Source organism: Somniosus microcephalus, chromosome 3, assembly GCF_052327205.1.
Source record: "Somniosus microcephalus isolate GS21.2 chromosome 3, FLI_Smic_1.0, whole genome shotgun sequence".
Taxonomy (NCBI): Eukaryota; Metazoa; Chordata; class Chondrichthyes; order Squaliformes; family Somniosidae; genus Somniosus; species Somniosus microcephalus.
In genome coordinates, this window is record NC_140989.1 from 322164218 (window position 1) to 322178120 (window position 13903).

Sequence of the window (13903 nt, forward strand, 5' to 3'; positions counted from 1 at the left end):
TTTAATCGTATTTAGCTCCTCCTCCCCCTAGAGCCCCCTGTTTGTCCAGTGTTGGGATAGTCTTAGTGTCCTCGACTGTAAAGACTGATACAAAATATTTGTTCAGCGTTTTTGCCATCTCCATGTTTCCCACCATTAATTTCCCGGTCTCATCCTCTAAGGGACCAACATTTACTTTAGCCACCCTTTTTCTTTTTATATAACTATAGAAACTCTTGCTATCTGTTTTTATATTTTTTGCTAATTTACTTTCATAATCTATCTTCCCTTTCTTTATCAATCTTTTAGTTATTTTTTGCTGTCTTTTAAAGACTTCCCAATCTTCTATCCTCCCACTAGATTTGGCTACCTTATATGCCCAATTTCCTTCGATGTGCAGGCTTCCTGACCTCGGGGAACTCCGCCAGGCTGGAGGAGCCGAGTAGGAGGTCTGCAGGGGTCGGAGGGGTCTGAAAGTGCAATGTAGAGGTGAGTGATGGGTGCAAATGTGGAGTGATAATTATGTAAGGTGAGTGAAAAGTGTTAGAAAATGTTCACTTACCTTTGTTTCTGCCTACAGCCTTCAGCCACTGTGGAGCCGGAGTCCCGACATCTCCATTGTAGATTTCACAGACTGGCTGTTGGATCCTCCGATCCAAAAGCCAGGTGATTTCTGCAAAGTTGAAAGGTTTGATAAGTCCTGAACACAAGGACTCATCAAACTACACAGAATGTCAGTGTTTGACAGCTTCACAGAGTTGTCAAACGCTGACATTTCTTCTTTCAAAAAATCTTGACAGATGGCACGTCAGACGTTGATGTGCTCTGTCACTGACTCCCCCCTAATTGGCCTGCTGAGCCCGCTGGGTGGGCTTAACAAGGTCAATCAGAGGAAAATCCCGCTGGTTGGCCAGAAGCTGATGGAGGCGGGATTGAAAGCCGGCCAGCAGCAGTCCCACCTCCAAAGCTTCCCATTGACAAAATCCAGCCCTGCGTGTCTCAGTAAGGGTTCTTCAGTCTGATTGGTTAAGAAGATACAGTTGCTTGCCCTGTTCACACAGGTCCCAGATCCCCTGTAGAGGGTAATTTCTAATTACCGCTACTTCCAGAGCAAAAGCCCATGTAAAGTCTGTGGGCAAGTGTAAGTGTAATGATTTGGACTTGAATGTAGGAAGTATGATTAAGAAGTTTGCAGATGATACAAAAATTGGCCATGTGGTTGATAATGAAGAAGAAAGCTGTAGACTGCAGGAAGATATCAATAGAATAGTCAGGTGGGCAGAACAGTGGCAAATGGAATTCAATCCAGAGAAGTGTGAGGTAATGCATTTGGGGATGGCTAACAAGTCAAGGGCATACACAATAAATGGTAGGACACTGAGAAGTGCAAAGGATCAGAGGGACATTGGAGTGCATGTCCACAGATCCCTGAAGGTAGCAGGACAGGTAGATAAGGTGGTTAAGAAGGCATACGGGATACTTGCCTCTATTAGCTGAGACATAGAATATAAGAGCAGGGAGGTTATGCTTGAACTGTATAAAACACTACTTAGGCCACAGCTAGAATACTGTGTGCAGTTCTGGTCACCACATTACAGGAAGGATGTGATTACACTAGAGGGGGTGCAGAGGAGATTTACGACGATGTTGCAGCATCCGTGGAGAGAGAAATGGAGTTAACGTTTCAGACCTGAAATATTAACTCCGTTTCTCTCTCCACGGATGTTGCCTTGGCCTGCTGAGTTTTTCCAGCATTTTCTGTTGTTATTTTGGATTTCCAGCATCCGCAGTATTTTGCTATCGTATACAATGATGTTGCCTGGGCTGGGGAAGTTTAGCTATGAGGAAAGATTGGATAGGCTAGGGTTGTTTTCTTTGGAACAGAGGAGGCTGAGGGGAGACCTAATTGAGGTGCATAAAATTATGAGGGGCCTAGATAGGATAGGAACGACCTATTTCCCTTTGCAGAAGGGTCAATAACCAGGGGGCATAGATTTAAAGTAATTGGTCGAGGTTTAGAGGGGATTTAGGGAAAAAATTTCACCCAGAGGGTGGTGGGGATCTGGAACTCACTGCCTGAAAGGGTGGAAGAGGCAGAGACCCTCGTCACATTTAAAAAGTACTTGGATATGCACTTGAAGTGCCATAACCTACAAGGCTACGGACCAAGTGCTGGAAAGTGGGATGAGGGTGGATAGCTGTTTGTCGGCCAGCTCGGACAAGATGGGCTGAATGGCCTCCTTCTGTGCTGTAAATTTCTATGATTCTATGAAGGGGCGCCGCTGACTGCAAAATCCGGGCCAATGTTTTGTGAATTTCAGGCGCACAGTGGCATGTATATTGGTGCACTGTGGCGGAGCCACCAAAGGACTCAGAGCGGTTGTACATAATTCCTTTAACAGCAATGTAGTTACTGTCTGTGCCTGTACCTTTAATTACACTGTTTGACTGTACAATGCCTAGTTACCTTTACAGCACGGTTTCAACGTGATGACGTCATGCCGTTAGTCACGTGATGCCCCAATGGCGGGAAGAGCGTGATGACGTGATGACGTCAGTCTCCGGATCAGGGGATCAGTCCTCGTGGAGCCCTCAAGGAGAGTAGACCTGTTATTGATGTGTTCTAGCAGTTTCCAGTTTAAACTCATTTGATTTCATTAATTCAATTACCTGAGTCAAACTCAGTCTTTTTGATAGGAACCTCCGTTCCTACAGCACCAGTATTTCATGATTTGTAAACCAACGTTCAAGCATCGGCCACAACAAGCCTCCTTGCACACATTAAGATCAATTCACTTCGAACATAGCAGTCTGGCAAAATCCAACTGGGCACAATTCCAGAGCCGTAACTAGCCCAGTTCCAGATTGCAGGTTTGACCAATGAGCTGGTTTGGGGGCGGGGCCGCTGTGTCTGTGTATGTCTCTGTGTTCTAGAGCGTGTTGATTTTAGTCCCAGTGTGGAAACACGTGGCGCTGCTGAGACTGAGGCAGACAGGCGCGTTCTTCTCTTTCTCCCACTGTGTGACTCATTCACAGGTTATTTATAGCCTTTCGTCGCCGATTCACTTCGAGCTTTCGGCAACAGTAGTGAGGATGGAGACGGCAGAGCGCTGGCAGATTTGTCTCTGTCTTTTTGTTACAGTGCTCAGCTCTACTCTCGGTAGGAGCAGTCGCTATTTATATTTATTGGGGGATTTGTGGTAGCAAGTTTGTCATTTGAATATAGACGCTGTAAATTTCTATTTTTTTTTCCTGAACCTTTTCAGTTAATCCTGTTCAGATGTCGATTTCGGTTCATTTAGCTTACGGCAGTTCAGTCTGTTTGGTTTCACGAGATTAATGCGAACGACCCCTTAGTTTTTTCCTTTGTAAGTAATGGGCAGTTATTGCTGCCACTTTCTGAGGAACGAATTTTCCCATTTTTGGCAGGGCTCAGTAATTATATCAGGAACATTTTTTTGGAGCTGTACAATGGATACAGTTGGATTGTTTGCACGCACCTTTGGCAATGATTTAACTAACACTTTTTCAGGGAGTTTATTTTGATCCCGCAAATTGGATCGAGTGCAAGGATTCAGACTGAGACGTGCAAACATTTATGTCGAACTCCGAAAATCTTTTAAAATGTAGTTTTTATACACATAGATCAAATGCTGTAGCGTTTAGAAATGTGACTTCGCTAAAGGTCAAATTGCGTTTAATTTATAGATTGGGAAGTTGACTGTGATTGCGACCTCCCACTGGTCAGAACTGACCTTTTGGAACCCTGTAACTAACACGGTCTCCTAGGTTGTTTAAATTTCGAATCTGTGGGATGTGAGCAGAACTCGCATTGCACATGTAAACTTTTCCCTTTTTTGGAAGGGACGATGTACTACTCATTGGGCCTATTTAGGCTGCAGTTTTGATTTGGCAAGACTCTGGTCTACTGAACGCTTTTAAGGATTGTACCAGTGCAAAATTCTGAGCCTGGCTTCTTTCATGCTGCAGTGGCCTTTTCTCGAAGCGCTTCATCAAGTTCATTTCTCAAATTGAAATCTGCACAATTGGGGATCTCATTGGATAGGTACTGAGTACAGAATTTCATAAAGGGTTAAAATAGTTTTAAAATCAAAGTGAAAAAAATAAATTTAACTCAAGGCATTCCCATGAAGTTTTGGAGAGCTTTGCAGACGATCAAATACTTTTTTTTTTAGTACATTCACTGTTGTTAGAGCAAACACAGATAATTGCACACAAACAGTAAATGAGATGTATGACTTTTTTTGTTTGATTGTCATGGTTAAAGGAAGCATGTTGGCTCGCATCCACTGAAGTGTCAGTGCTCAAGTATTTAGAGTAGAGTTTGAGCCCCCAACCTTCTGATCTAGAGGTGAGAGCCTACCTACTGAGCCAAAGTAACTTTTGTTTAATAAATCGTACATCCTAAAATACTTGTACATATGGATGCTAAGAAATAAAATTTGTTAAATGTTGGAATTATTTTTCAGGAGTTCCTGTGTGGAGTGTCCTTGAAAGCACTGCAGTATTTGTACAGAGTTATATAATCAGTAACGTGGGAATGTCATTGCATTACTGACCATTTGCCCCCGGGATAAACAAAGTAAAAATGGAAGGAGGAAATTCTGATTCCTGCTGTCGGCTATAGCATTTTACTGCAATGTCCAAGATGGTAGTGTTTCAAGTTTATTTTTATTTATAAAAAGCTTTTACCTGGTGAATTCTCTAAGAATAATGCACCTTTAATAATACATTCACAATCCAACAAGACAGCCATGCACTTTTAATGACTGATCTAAGCTAACAGGATTATTTAACCTGGTTATTTTGATGTGATCTGTGTGCTTGGAACTGTGGGACTCTTCAGTCGGAATTGGCTGGGGAGCAGCTAGAACTTCACGAGGCAGAAATAAATCTGAAACCATGCGTTTAAGCATAAACAGTCTGGCTTTGGGTGACATAAGGTCATGAAAGGTGCTATATAAATGCAAGTGGACTTGATGATCTTATTCTCCCCTTCCTGAAGAGTATTAGTGAACCATTTGAATTTATTACAGCAATCCAGCAGCTTTCATGGTCATTTTCTGGTCCTGGCCCACACATTACCAGATAAAAAAAAAAATCAAATTTACAACCTCTTATGGAAAGAGTGAGTTGCTAGACTACCACCATAATGACTAGGCTACTCTAACCAACACCAGAAGGTTGGGAAGGAGGGAACAGAGAGTAGGACATGAGGGCAGTGTCCCAGAATGATGGGGCAATGATGGCAGTGTCTTACAGGGTTTGGTTCTACGAGTACATCTGCTCACTATACAGAGATAGTGGGAGTGGTGTCCAAATTTGCAGACCATACAAATATAGGAGGCATTTATAAATAATTCTGAGGGCCAAAGGAAGTTGCAAGAGGATATAGGTAAGATGGTGGAATGGGTAAAAATGTGGCAGATGGAATTCAGCAAGTGTGAGATGGTACGTTTATAGTTTTAAATAAAACATTTACTTTGAATGCAGGAATGTTGATTGTGGAAGAGCAGGAGGATTTGGGGGTTCAGCTTCTCGAGACAAAAGCAGCACCTCCAGTGGATAAGTCTATAAAAAGCTAATGTAATACTGAATTTTGTGGCAAGAGGTATAGAAGATAAAAGTCCCGTGTAATGATGAATCTTTATAAAACCTTAAGACCACAGTTGGAGTACTGTGCAGTTTTGTGGTCCACACGACAGGAAGGATGTTGAAGCAATACTGAGGGTACAATGCAGATTCACTAGGATGCTACCTAGTATGAGGAAATACAAATATGAAGAAATACTCAAATCTGTGGCTGTTTTTATTAGAGCAGAGGAGATTAAGAGGTGATTTGATAGACATGTTTAAAATTATGAAGGAATTAGTAGTCAATAGAAACGGTCTGTGTCCAGTGATTGAGTGGTCTAAAGCAAGGGGAAATTGATATAAGATTAAATATAAGAGATTTAGGACAAAGAGCAGGAGAAACTTTTCTACAAAGTTGTTCGAATGTGGATTGCATTACCAGAGTTAGTGATTGAAGCAGAGGCCATGTCAACTTTTAATAATAGGTTATATAGGTTTTTGAAGATAAAGGGATATAGGAACAGGGCAGGCACTTGGGATTAAGATTACTGCTCATGTGAAGGTTAAACACTGACTGGTTGGGCCAAACAGCCTGTTTCTCTGTTGGAATTTCTATTTAATTCTATGTATTCTAGTCCCCCTACTTCTATCTCCCAACATATTGCCTATTTCCATTGCTATGTCACCTGACAACTATTGGAACACTCATTCATGCCTTTTCACCTCCACACCTGACTTCTCCAATGCCTTCCTTGTTGGACACTCTAAGTTCCACTCTACACAAACTGCAAAACATCCAGAAGTCTGCTGCCTTCCACATCCTAACTTGCACAAAACCCCACTCATCTATTTCCCTTGTCTGTGCCAAATTTCACTGGGTCATATCCTTCAGTACGTGGACTTCACAATCATTGTCCTTGTCTACTAATTCCTTCACAGCCTTACTCCTTCCTGCCTCTGTAACCCCTTCTTATCTACAATCCTGCTCACAACCTCTGCTTGTACAACACTGGTTTACTTTGCGTTTCTCACTTCCCTGCACTCTGCCATTGGTGACAAATTCTCTTTCTGGAAGCCCCCACTCCTGCACCATGCTTCATTTCTTCACGGCATTAAAAGCATTTGTAAACCTCAACTAATGCCTTTTCTGTTTGGTTACACCCTGAACTATGTAGTGAATTTGGACATTTTGCTACGTTAAAGGTGCTATACTAATGTGTATATAGTTGTTCTGTAAAGCAGTATGATTGAGATCAGACACTCAAAGATGTATGGACTAGTGAGCAATGGATTCCAGATTACAACGTATTGTTCCACCATACCATCCTGCTGCTAAGGTTGATGGATTTATGTCTGAATGTCAACACGATTAAAGTGGTCCAAAACCACAATTAAAAGTGCTAGGAAGAGTGTCATAGTTTTGTATGAATGATTTGTAAAGGGCTTTTTCCTAGCAGTTGGACTGTAGGTTCCTTAAGCACACCCGGGAGGAGGGGGTGATTTTCTGCTGCTAGTCACCTGTTTCTTGCCTGTAAATCAGGAGACTGGCATAGAAATTTCTGGTGGGGTTGTTGGACACCTGCCTAATTCAGTTTTCAGGGAGACCTTTCAGTGGGCGGGAGGCAGGAGGCTGTTTACGCAAATCAGGACCCCAATTATAATTTTTGTGGAGAAATCGGCGACGCATGCTAGTCCCAGTTTTTCTAGGTGGTGAGTGGCCAAACTAGTAGTCCCTAAAGAGACCACAGGAGGCTGCTCAAAAAAGGGGACAGTTTTGCTGCTTTAGATTTTTGTGGAGCCACAAAAATCTTCCGGCCCACTGCCGTCCTATCTTCGCCTCTCACCACCCCACAAGGATCTGCTTTCCCCACCCTCTCCACCAACAGGTCCTTCCTGCCAACTGACTCCATGCACCAAACCAGCGAGCTGCAGTGAAGGACCCATTTGGTGCCCGCAACTCGCTGGTAAAATTTAATTGGGGCCAAAATCTGAAAATGTTTTGGGCCTCCTGACTGTGGCCTTGGGTGGGTGCTGTGGGTGCACTGCTGAAACCTGCATGCCTATTCACTGCCATATGGTGTAGTGTAGCCCAGTTCTACCCGTTAACCCTAAATCACAATGGATTGCTTGCTGGAGAATCCCTAGGATACCTACAAACAAATACACTGTGAAACCACTGCATACAAGCTATACTACCCTATCAACTTTATTTACAGATAAAGGAGAGCATCAAAGCAAAAAGGCAGTAAGATATTAAATGGCACAATACTTATTCAGTGGAACTGAAATCGATTCACAAAAGGTTAAGCACCTTTCCAGGAAGCCACATTGTACCATAGGTTCTCAGCACAATCTCAGACAGTGACTTGCAGGAGATGGTTGCTCATGGAGTTCCTTTTCTCCCATTTTTCATAAAGGTGAGGTAGTTAGTAGACTTAAGACCACAAGAAGAGATACAAGGATTTGTCTTCCTTTTGAAGATCAATTGGGTAATCAAAACATTGATATTTTTTACATCTCGGAAGATAATGGCTAGAAATTGCTGGCTTCCTTTGTCTATGCACAAGATAGACGTCACACCTGATCATAATGAGAAATTACTTCTCCACTTGTCAGATTGCATGTTAACATTTCAAACAATCCACTAGTGCCCAACAAAGTAAATGGAGTAAACAGGAAAGACTCTTCACTTTTTTTTTAAACCAGGAAATGGGAAGACTAGTCTGTGTTTCCTTTTTGAATTATTGCAAGTATTGGAGGGGGGGTGATGTCTCACCTGGTGCAAGTGCTGCAGGCCAGGAGAGATTTGCACTCTTAAATACTGAAAGTTTGAGCCAGAAAATACTTCCAACAGATTATCCAGAGCCATGACAAATTAAAAAGGAAAAGCTACAAATGCTGGAAATAGACAACAGGTTACTCGGCATCTGTGAAGAAAAAAGACAATTATGACATTTTGCATGTTTACCGTTTCAGACTTTCCTGCTAGTATTTTTAGAATTTTCCATTTTTGTTTGAGCCCTGATCTTTAACTTGATTTATTTGGTCCTATAGGTCAGTCGAAGACTAATACTGGAGGGGGAAAGAGAGTTGGGAGCTGCAGATCGATCTATATTTTTAAAAAGTACCTACGGGAATATTTTGAATCACTGGAGTGACGCAAACTGTGGCATTCAGTGGTTCAATAGCCAAGGCATTCAGTGGTTCAATAGCCAAGGCAAAGGGTAGGCATGACTGAGCATATCACTCCCCAGCGCCTCAGAACATTCAAATGAAGAAGACAGAAGTACTTACTTTGAAATAGAATTGTACGTTGTTTTCATCAAAATGAAGTTTATATTTGAAGTCTGTAGTGACATCCTAACTGCTGCATTCATTGACTATTTGCAGTGATTTGACATATCCATTCAAGTTTGGTGCCTTTCTTTCTCCTAGACATGTATTACAGTGTAAGCGTCTCTTCGTGTTGAACGCTTTACAAATACACATGGTGATTCCATGGTGTTTACCTGTGCAAAGAGTATTTTAAATCATTACAATTAAGCCCATATAATTCAATCGGTATATGCAATTTGAGCTGAATTTATATATTAAATCGATCCTTCCTGTACAGACTATTTTCCCTCCAAGGTGCTGATGCATGCTGTTATTTTCAATAGGTTTCCCTTTTTTAACATAATTGTCATATTCTTAATAATCTCATTAAAGTAGGGCTTCGTTCCTGAATTACATGGTAAAGTTGTCTCTTTAATCTAATTTGCACACTTTTTAATAAGGTCTTCAGGGATGGAAGTTATATACCATTCAAGTTGCATTAGGTAGGAGTTCTGGTTTGTGATTGGAGAATACTGAAATGGGCCAATTACTTCCTGTTCCTGTATTTGGCAATGGTTACACAAGCAACACTGTACATATCCCAAAGTTCCAACAGAAGCATTTACTGTAAAACTGCATTTGAGAGTTTAATGTGGGCTTGACCACTAAAGTTGCACACTCATATTTACAAGCTATAAAAACATGCACGAGTGTACACCATGGATTTTTTAATATTTGTTGAATCCTATAAGAAGATTTTATATTAGAGAATTTTGGGAATAGCCATGTAATTTGGCTGCTGCAGTGTTTTCAATCTATAACCCTTTATTGGTACAGCAGTCAGGGAGAGAAGCTTTTGTTCTGACCCTTAATTCCCCCAATAAAACTATACAGAAAGCCAGAGAAAAATGGCATTTTGAATTCCTCTGGAGGAAACGAAGACCATGTGATTGGAGCATTTAGAATTACCAAAGGGAGAAATCTGGGTAAGCATTTTTGACATGCCTTATTCAAAATCATCATCCAATTGTGTAGTAAAATGTTGTCTCCCTTTTCTTGATGTCAGTTGTCCCCTATACCTTGCCCAAATATCCATTATTTGTGTGTGAGCCTTGACATCTTGATCTCCACAGACATACACTTGCAGCAGGGGTCGCTGGATAGTGGTTAGGAGTGGAGACCTTTCCCCTCTTTTTTTATAGCTCAGGTGTGTCCAATTGTATTGTCAACTCAGCACAGCCTTCCTGGGCTGCACGCATTAGCTACTCACTGAGTCATCAAGAGAACTGCCGTATATATATCTTCCATAGAACTTTGCCTCAAGGAAAGTTTTGCAGCAAAACTACTCCATAGCATTGAGTGAGACCTTGCTTTGAACCATTACCTAGAAAGTATTGAGTGAAGGACAAGGCCAAGTGGGTGTTCTTCTTTTCTCTCCCTTTCTCCCTCTCCTCTATCTACTTTCCTCAAATATAACCAATAGACTATGCATACTATGACGGTGTACAATCCACTAGCCACACGTAGCTCTAGACACCACCCTTGGGAATGTGATCTCAATGCTTGCATTCGCACAATATACTTTAATCTTTTTGTGTGTTTGCTGGTAAAATAGTAAGACGAAAAGCAGAGTGTGCGAGTGTTTTTTGACCATTGTTTTACTTCTTTGGTCACTGAATGGTGGTAGACATTTGTTGAGTAAATATGCACATGTCAGGTACATTTACCTGCATTGTATCAGTGTATGTAAGGCATTTTCTACTAAAATTAGTGCATGTGGCTAAAACGGTGTCACTGTAGCCAAACCTATGGCTAGTCAGCAGTTTCTATTGGACACCACTGTACTGTACTATGAGATGGTTGTCACAGCCTGAGGTGTATGTCTCTACATGCAGTTTTACTATTCACTGCTTTTTTTTTTCCAGTAAATGCACAGATAACAACATTTCCAATGAAAAGTTCAGCTTTTAAAATAGATCAATGAACAACTTAACCATTATGTGCACACTTTTGGATCAGTTTATAATTATATGGAAAGATGTGACAGCAATTTTGTTGGGATAATCCAAAATGCTCTGTCAATTTTGATAGACCTGCCATGATAAAAAGTTGGCTGGTGGACATCTGTGCTTAAATGTCAAACATCATAGAAAAAGAGAAAACTGTATTAGTATATCAATGGTCTACACTGAGGATGATCACCTAAGTTACAAACAAATTATAAGAAATAGTGTAAGCTCAACGTAAACTCGAGGAACAGCACCTCATCTTCCGATTAGGCACTCTGCAGCCTTCCGGTCTCAATATCGAGTTCAACAATTTCAGATCATAACCTCGGCCCCTATTTCATTTTTACTTATATTTTTCCACTCCTTTCCTCCCCCCCCCCCCCCCTTTCCTTTTGTTTCTCTCTCACACCTGGCAGCTATCTTTTGCCCTGCCAGTACACTTTACACCTAATCCCAGCCTATTACCATCTCGTCTAGCTTCTAATCTCTTTTACTTCTTTTGGTTCTTTTATTCTTTTGTCCGATCGCAGCCCTGCCTTCGATCTAGTTCCTTTTCTCTCCAGTTTTGAAGAAGGGTCAAACCCGAAACGTCAACTCAAATTTCTCTCCACGGATGTTGCCTGACCTGCTGAGTTTTTCCAGCATTTTCTGTTGTTATTTCGGATTTCCAACATCTGCAGTATTTTGCTATCATAAGAAATAGTGTGTTGAGTTAACTGCTGTACACTGGAATTTATTGCTGCAGTGCACTAATGAAATAAACCAATTACCATGTCCCGCTAAACGGTGCAAGAAGGGACTTATTTTTCAAAGCAAGTAAGACCATTAATGATTAAATTGTCTCTTGTCTTTTAAATCATTGAATCATAGAAATTTACGGCATGAAAGGAGGCCTTTCGGCCCATTGTGTCTGTGCCAGCTGAAAAAAAGTTATCCCGCCTAATCCCACTTTCCAGCTCTTGGTCCATAACCCTGTAGGTTACAACTCTTCAAGTCCAAGTACATTTTAAATGAAATGAGGGTTTCGACCTCTACCACCCTTTCAGGCAGTGAGCTCCAGACCCCCACCACCCTCTGGGTGAAAAAAGTTCTCCTCAACGCCCCTCTAATTCTTCTACCAATTACTTTAAATCTATGCCCCCTGGTTATTGGCATCTCTGCTAAGGGATTTAGGTCCCTATCCACTCTATCTAGGCCCCTCATAATTTTATATACTATTGAATGATTATTTGGGACAGGAAAGAATGTCATGAAATACTCCAAACTAAAACAAATCTAAATTTTACTTTGTTTTGTTTCCCCTATTAAAGGCTCCCCAAATCACCAATTCCCCAATTGAGAGGGGTAGGGTGGTGACCTGTTCCTAGGCCTATGCCAACAGCACCTTTCTGTTAGGAGATGGGAGAACAGCCCACAATAGGACTCCCTCTGGTTTTTTTCATTCCATGTGAGAAGTATTTGGCTTCCCCAATGCATCTTGGTTGAGATTGGGGACTTGCAATATGGGGATTTGCAAGCACATTCTCATGTCCTATCGCTGGTGCAGCATAATGGGTTATAATTTGTTGCACTATAGGGCTGGCAAAAATCAGTTAAAATTCTCAAATGTGTATGCACTTTTGATTATGACCCAAATAACTACGAATCTTTGCACCTCCTCAGTGTAAAATTACAGAATCAAATTTACCAGAGTGTTTAGCATGTTAGTTATGACCGAGTTGTTTATTTGTGTGTTTGTTTTCGGGGAAGGACAGGATAGAATGATGCCCTAAACCCCTCCACCTCTCCTCCTTTCAGACGATCCTTAAAACCTGCTGCAGGAAACTCTCTTTTAACCGGCACCTAAATTTCCGGAAATCTCTCTTAACCGGCAAAATTCAGGAGTAGGTTCAGGTAAGTTTTACTATATATTAGTGGCCGTGTAACCGGGGTTCCTGGATCTGTGGCCATGTAACCGGGGTTCCTGCACCTGTGGCCGTGCAACAGGGACTCCTGGATCTGTGGCCGTGTAACCGGGACTCCTGCACAAGTGCCGTGTAACCGGGGCTCCTGCACCTGTGGCCGTGTATGGGGCTCTCGTACCTTGGTAAGTATACCTCTCTGTAATCCGGTGCCGGATAAAAAAGAGTTTCCTGTACTTTGACCAAGCTTTTGGTCACCTGTCCTAATGTTACTCCTTCTTTGGTTCGGTGTCAACTTTTGTCTGATTACACTCCTGTGAAGCACCTTGGGACGTTTTACTACTTTAAAGGCGTTGTGTCAATGCAAGTTGTTGTTGTTGTAGTTTATGGAATCGACGGCTAATTTCTTGCCAAATGATTGCTTTCATTGTGACTAAGTGGCATATTTGGGGGTATTGATGAGATTAACGTTGACTTATTTTACATTTAGTGATAAATTTCAGCCGTGCATTTTATTGTTTTTTCTGAAGTTTCCCTTTAAACATTGAAGCGGACACTGGATTTTCTTTCCTCTTAAACTGAATGCTGGGTGAATGAACAAGATTTGACGTTCCTGTGATGCAGAGCTAATTGCCAAATTTTTGGCAGAACCTCAAGTGTATTTATCTACATAATGTCAGCCTTATAAGTGACAATTAGCAAGCTGGCAACTGATCTGAGTAAGACTCAATTGACATTGTATTCTAAGCTGACCCCATTCACAATGGTCCCTGTGGCTTCATGTGAACTTGGTACTGTGTCTGATCAACAGTACAATTATACATAGCACGATGATTTTTATTTTTTCCTGAGTTGATGACTTAATGATTTTTTTAACACTGAATTGACAAACATGCAAAATTAATTAACAGACCGCAAACGATCCAGTGGTCCATCTAGCCTGTCCCGTGTAGCTCTGGTGCCTAGTGCATCACAATCCAGACACTCCCCAACAATGTTCCCCGTAATTCCTTTTTGGGCTGTGCAAAAGTCCGCGCGTGCGTGGCCGTTGCAATTTAAAAGCCGTCTTGCTGACTGCGCGGGACCCCTGGAGTGCTGTGTGAT

At 41.6% G+C, this 13903-nt stretch overlaps 1 protein-coding gene across 1 annotated transcript in view; it reads left to right on the plus strand.

The window, feature by feature from the left end:
• The first annotated feature begins 2941 nt into the window (after positions 1-2941).
• The window catches only part of LOC147122189 (uncharacterized), an 84507-nt gene continuing 73545 nt past the window's right edge, over positions 2942-13903 (plus strand). The window contains exon 1 of the mRNA XM_085983070.1: positions 2942-3139. Coding sequence (XP_085839196.1) covers positions 3073-3139 — 67 coding nt within the window. The 5' untranslated portion in view covers positions 2942-3072. The remainder of the gene's footprint in view (positions 3140-13903) is intronic.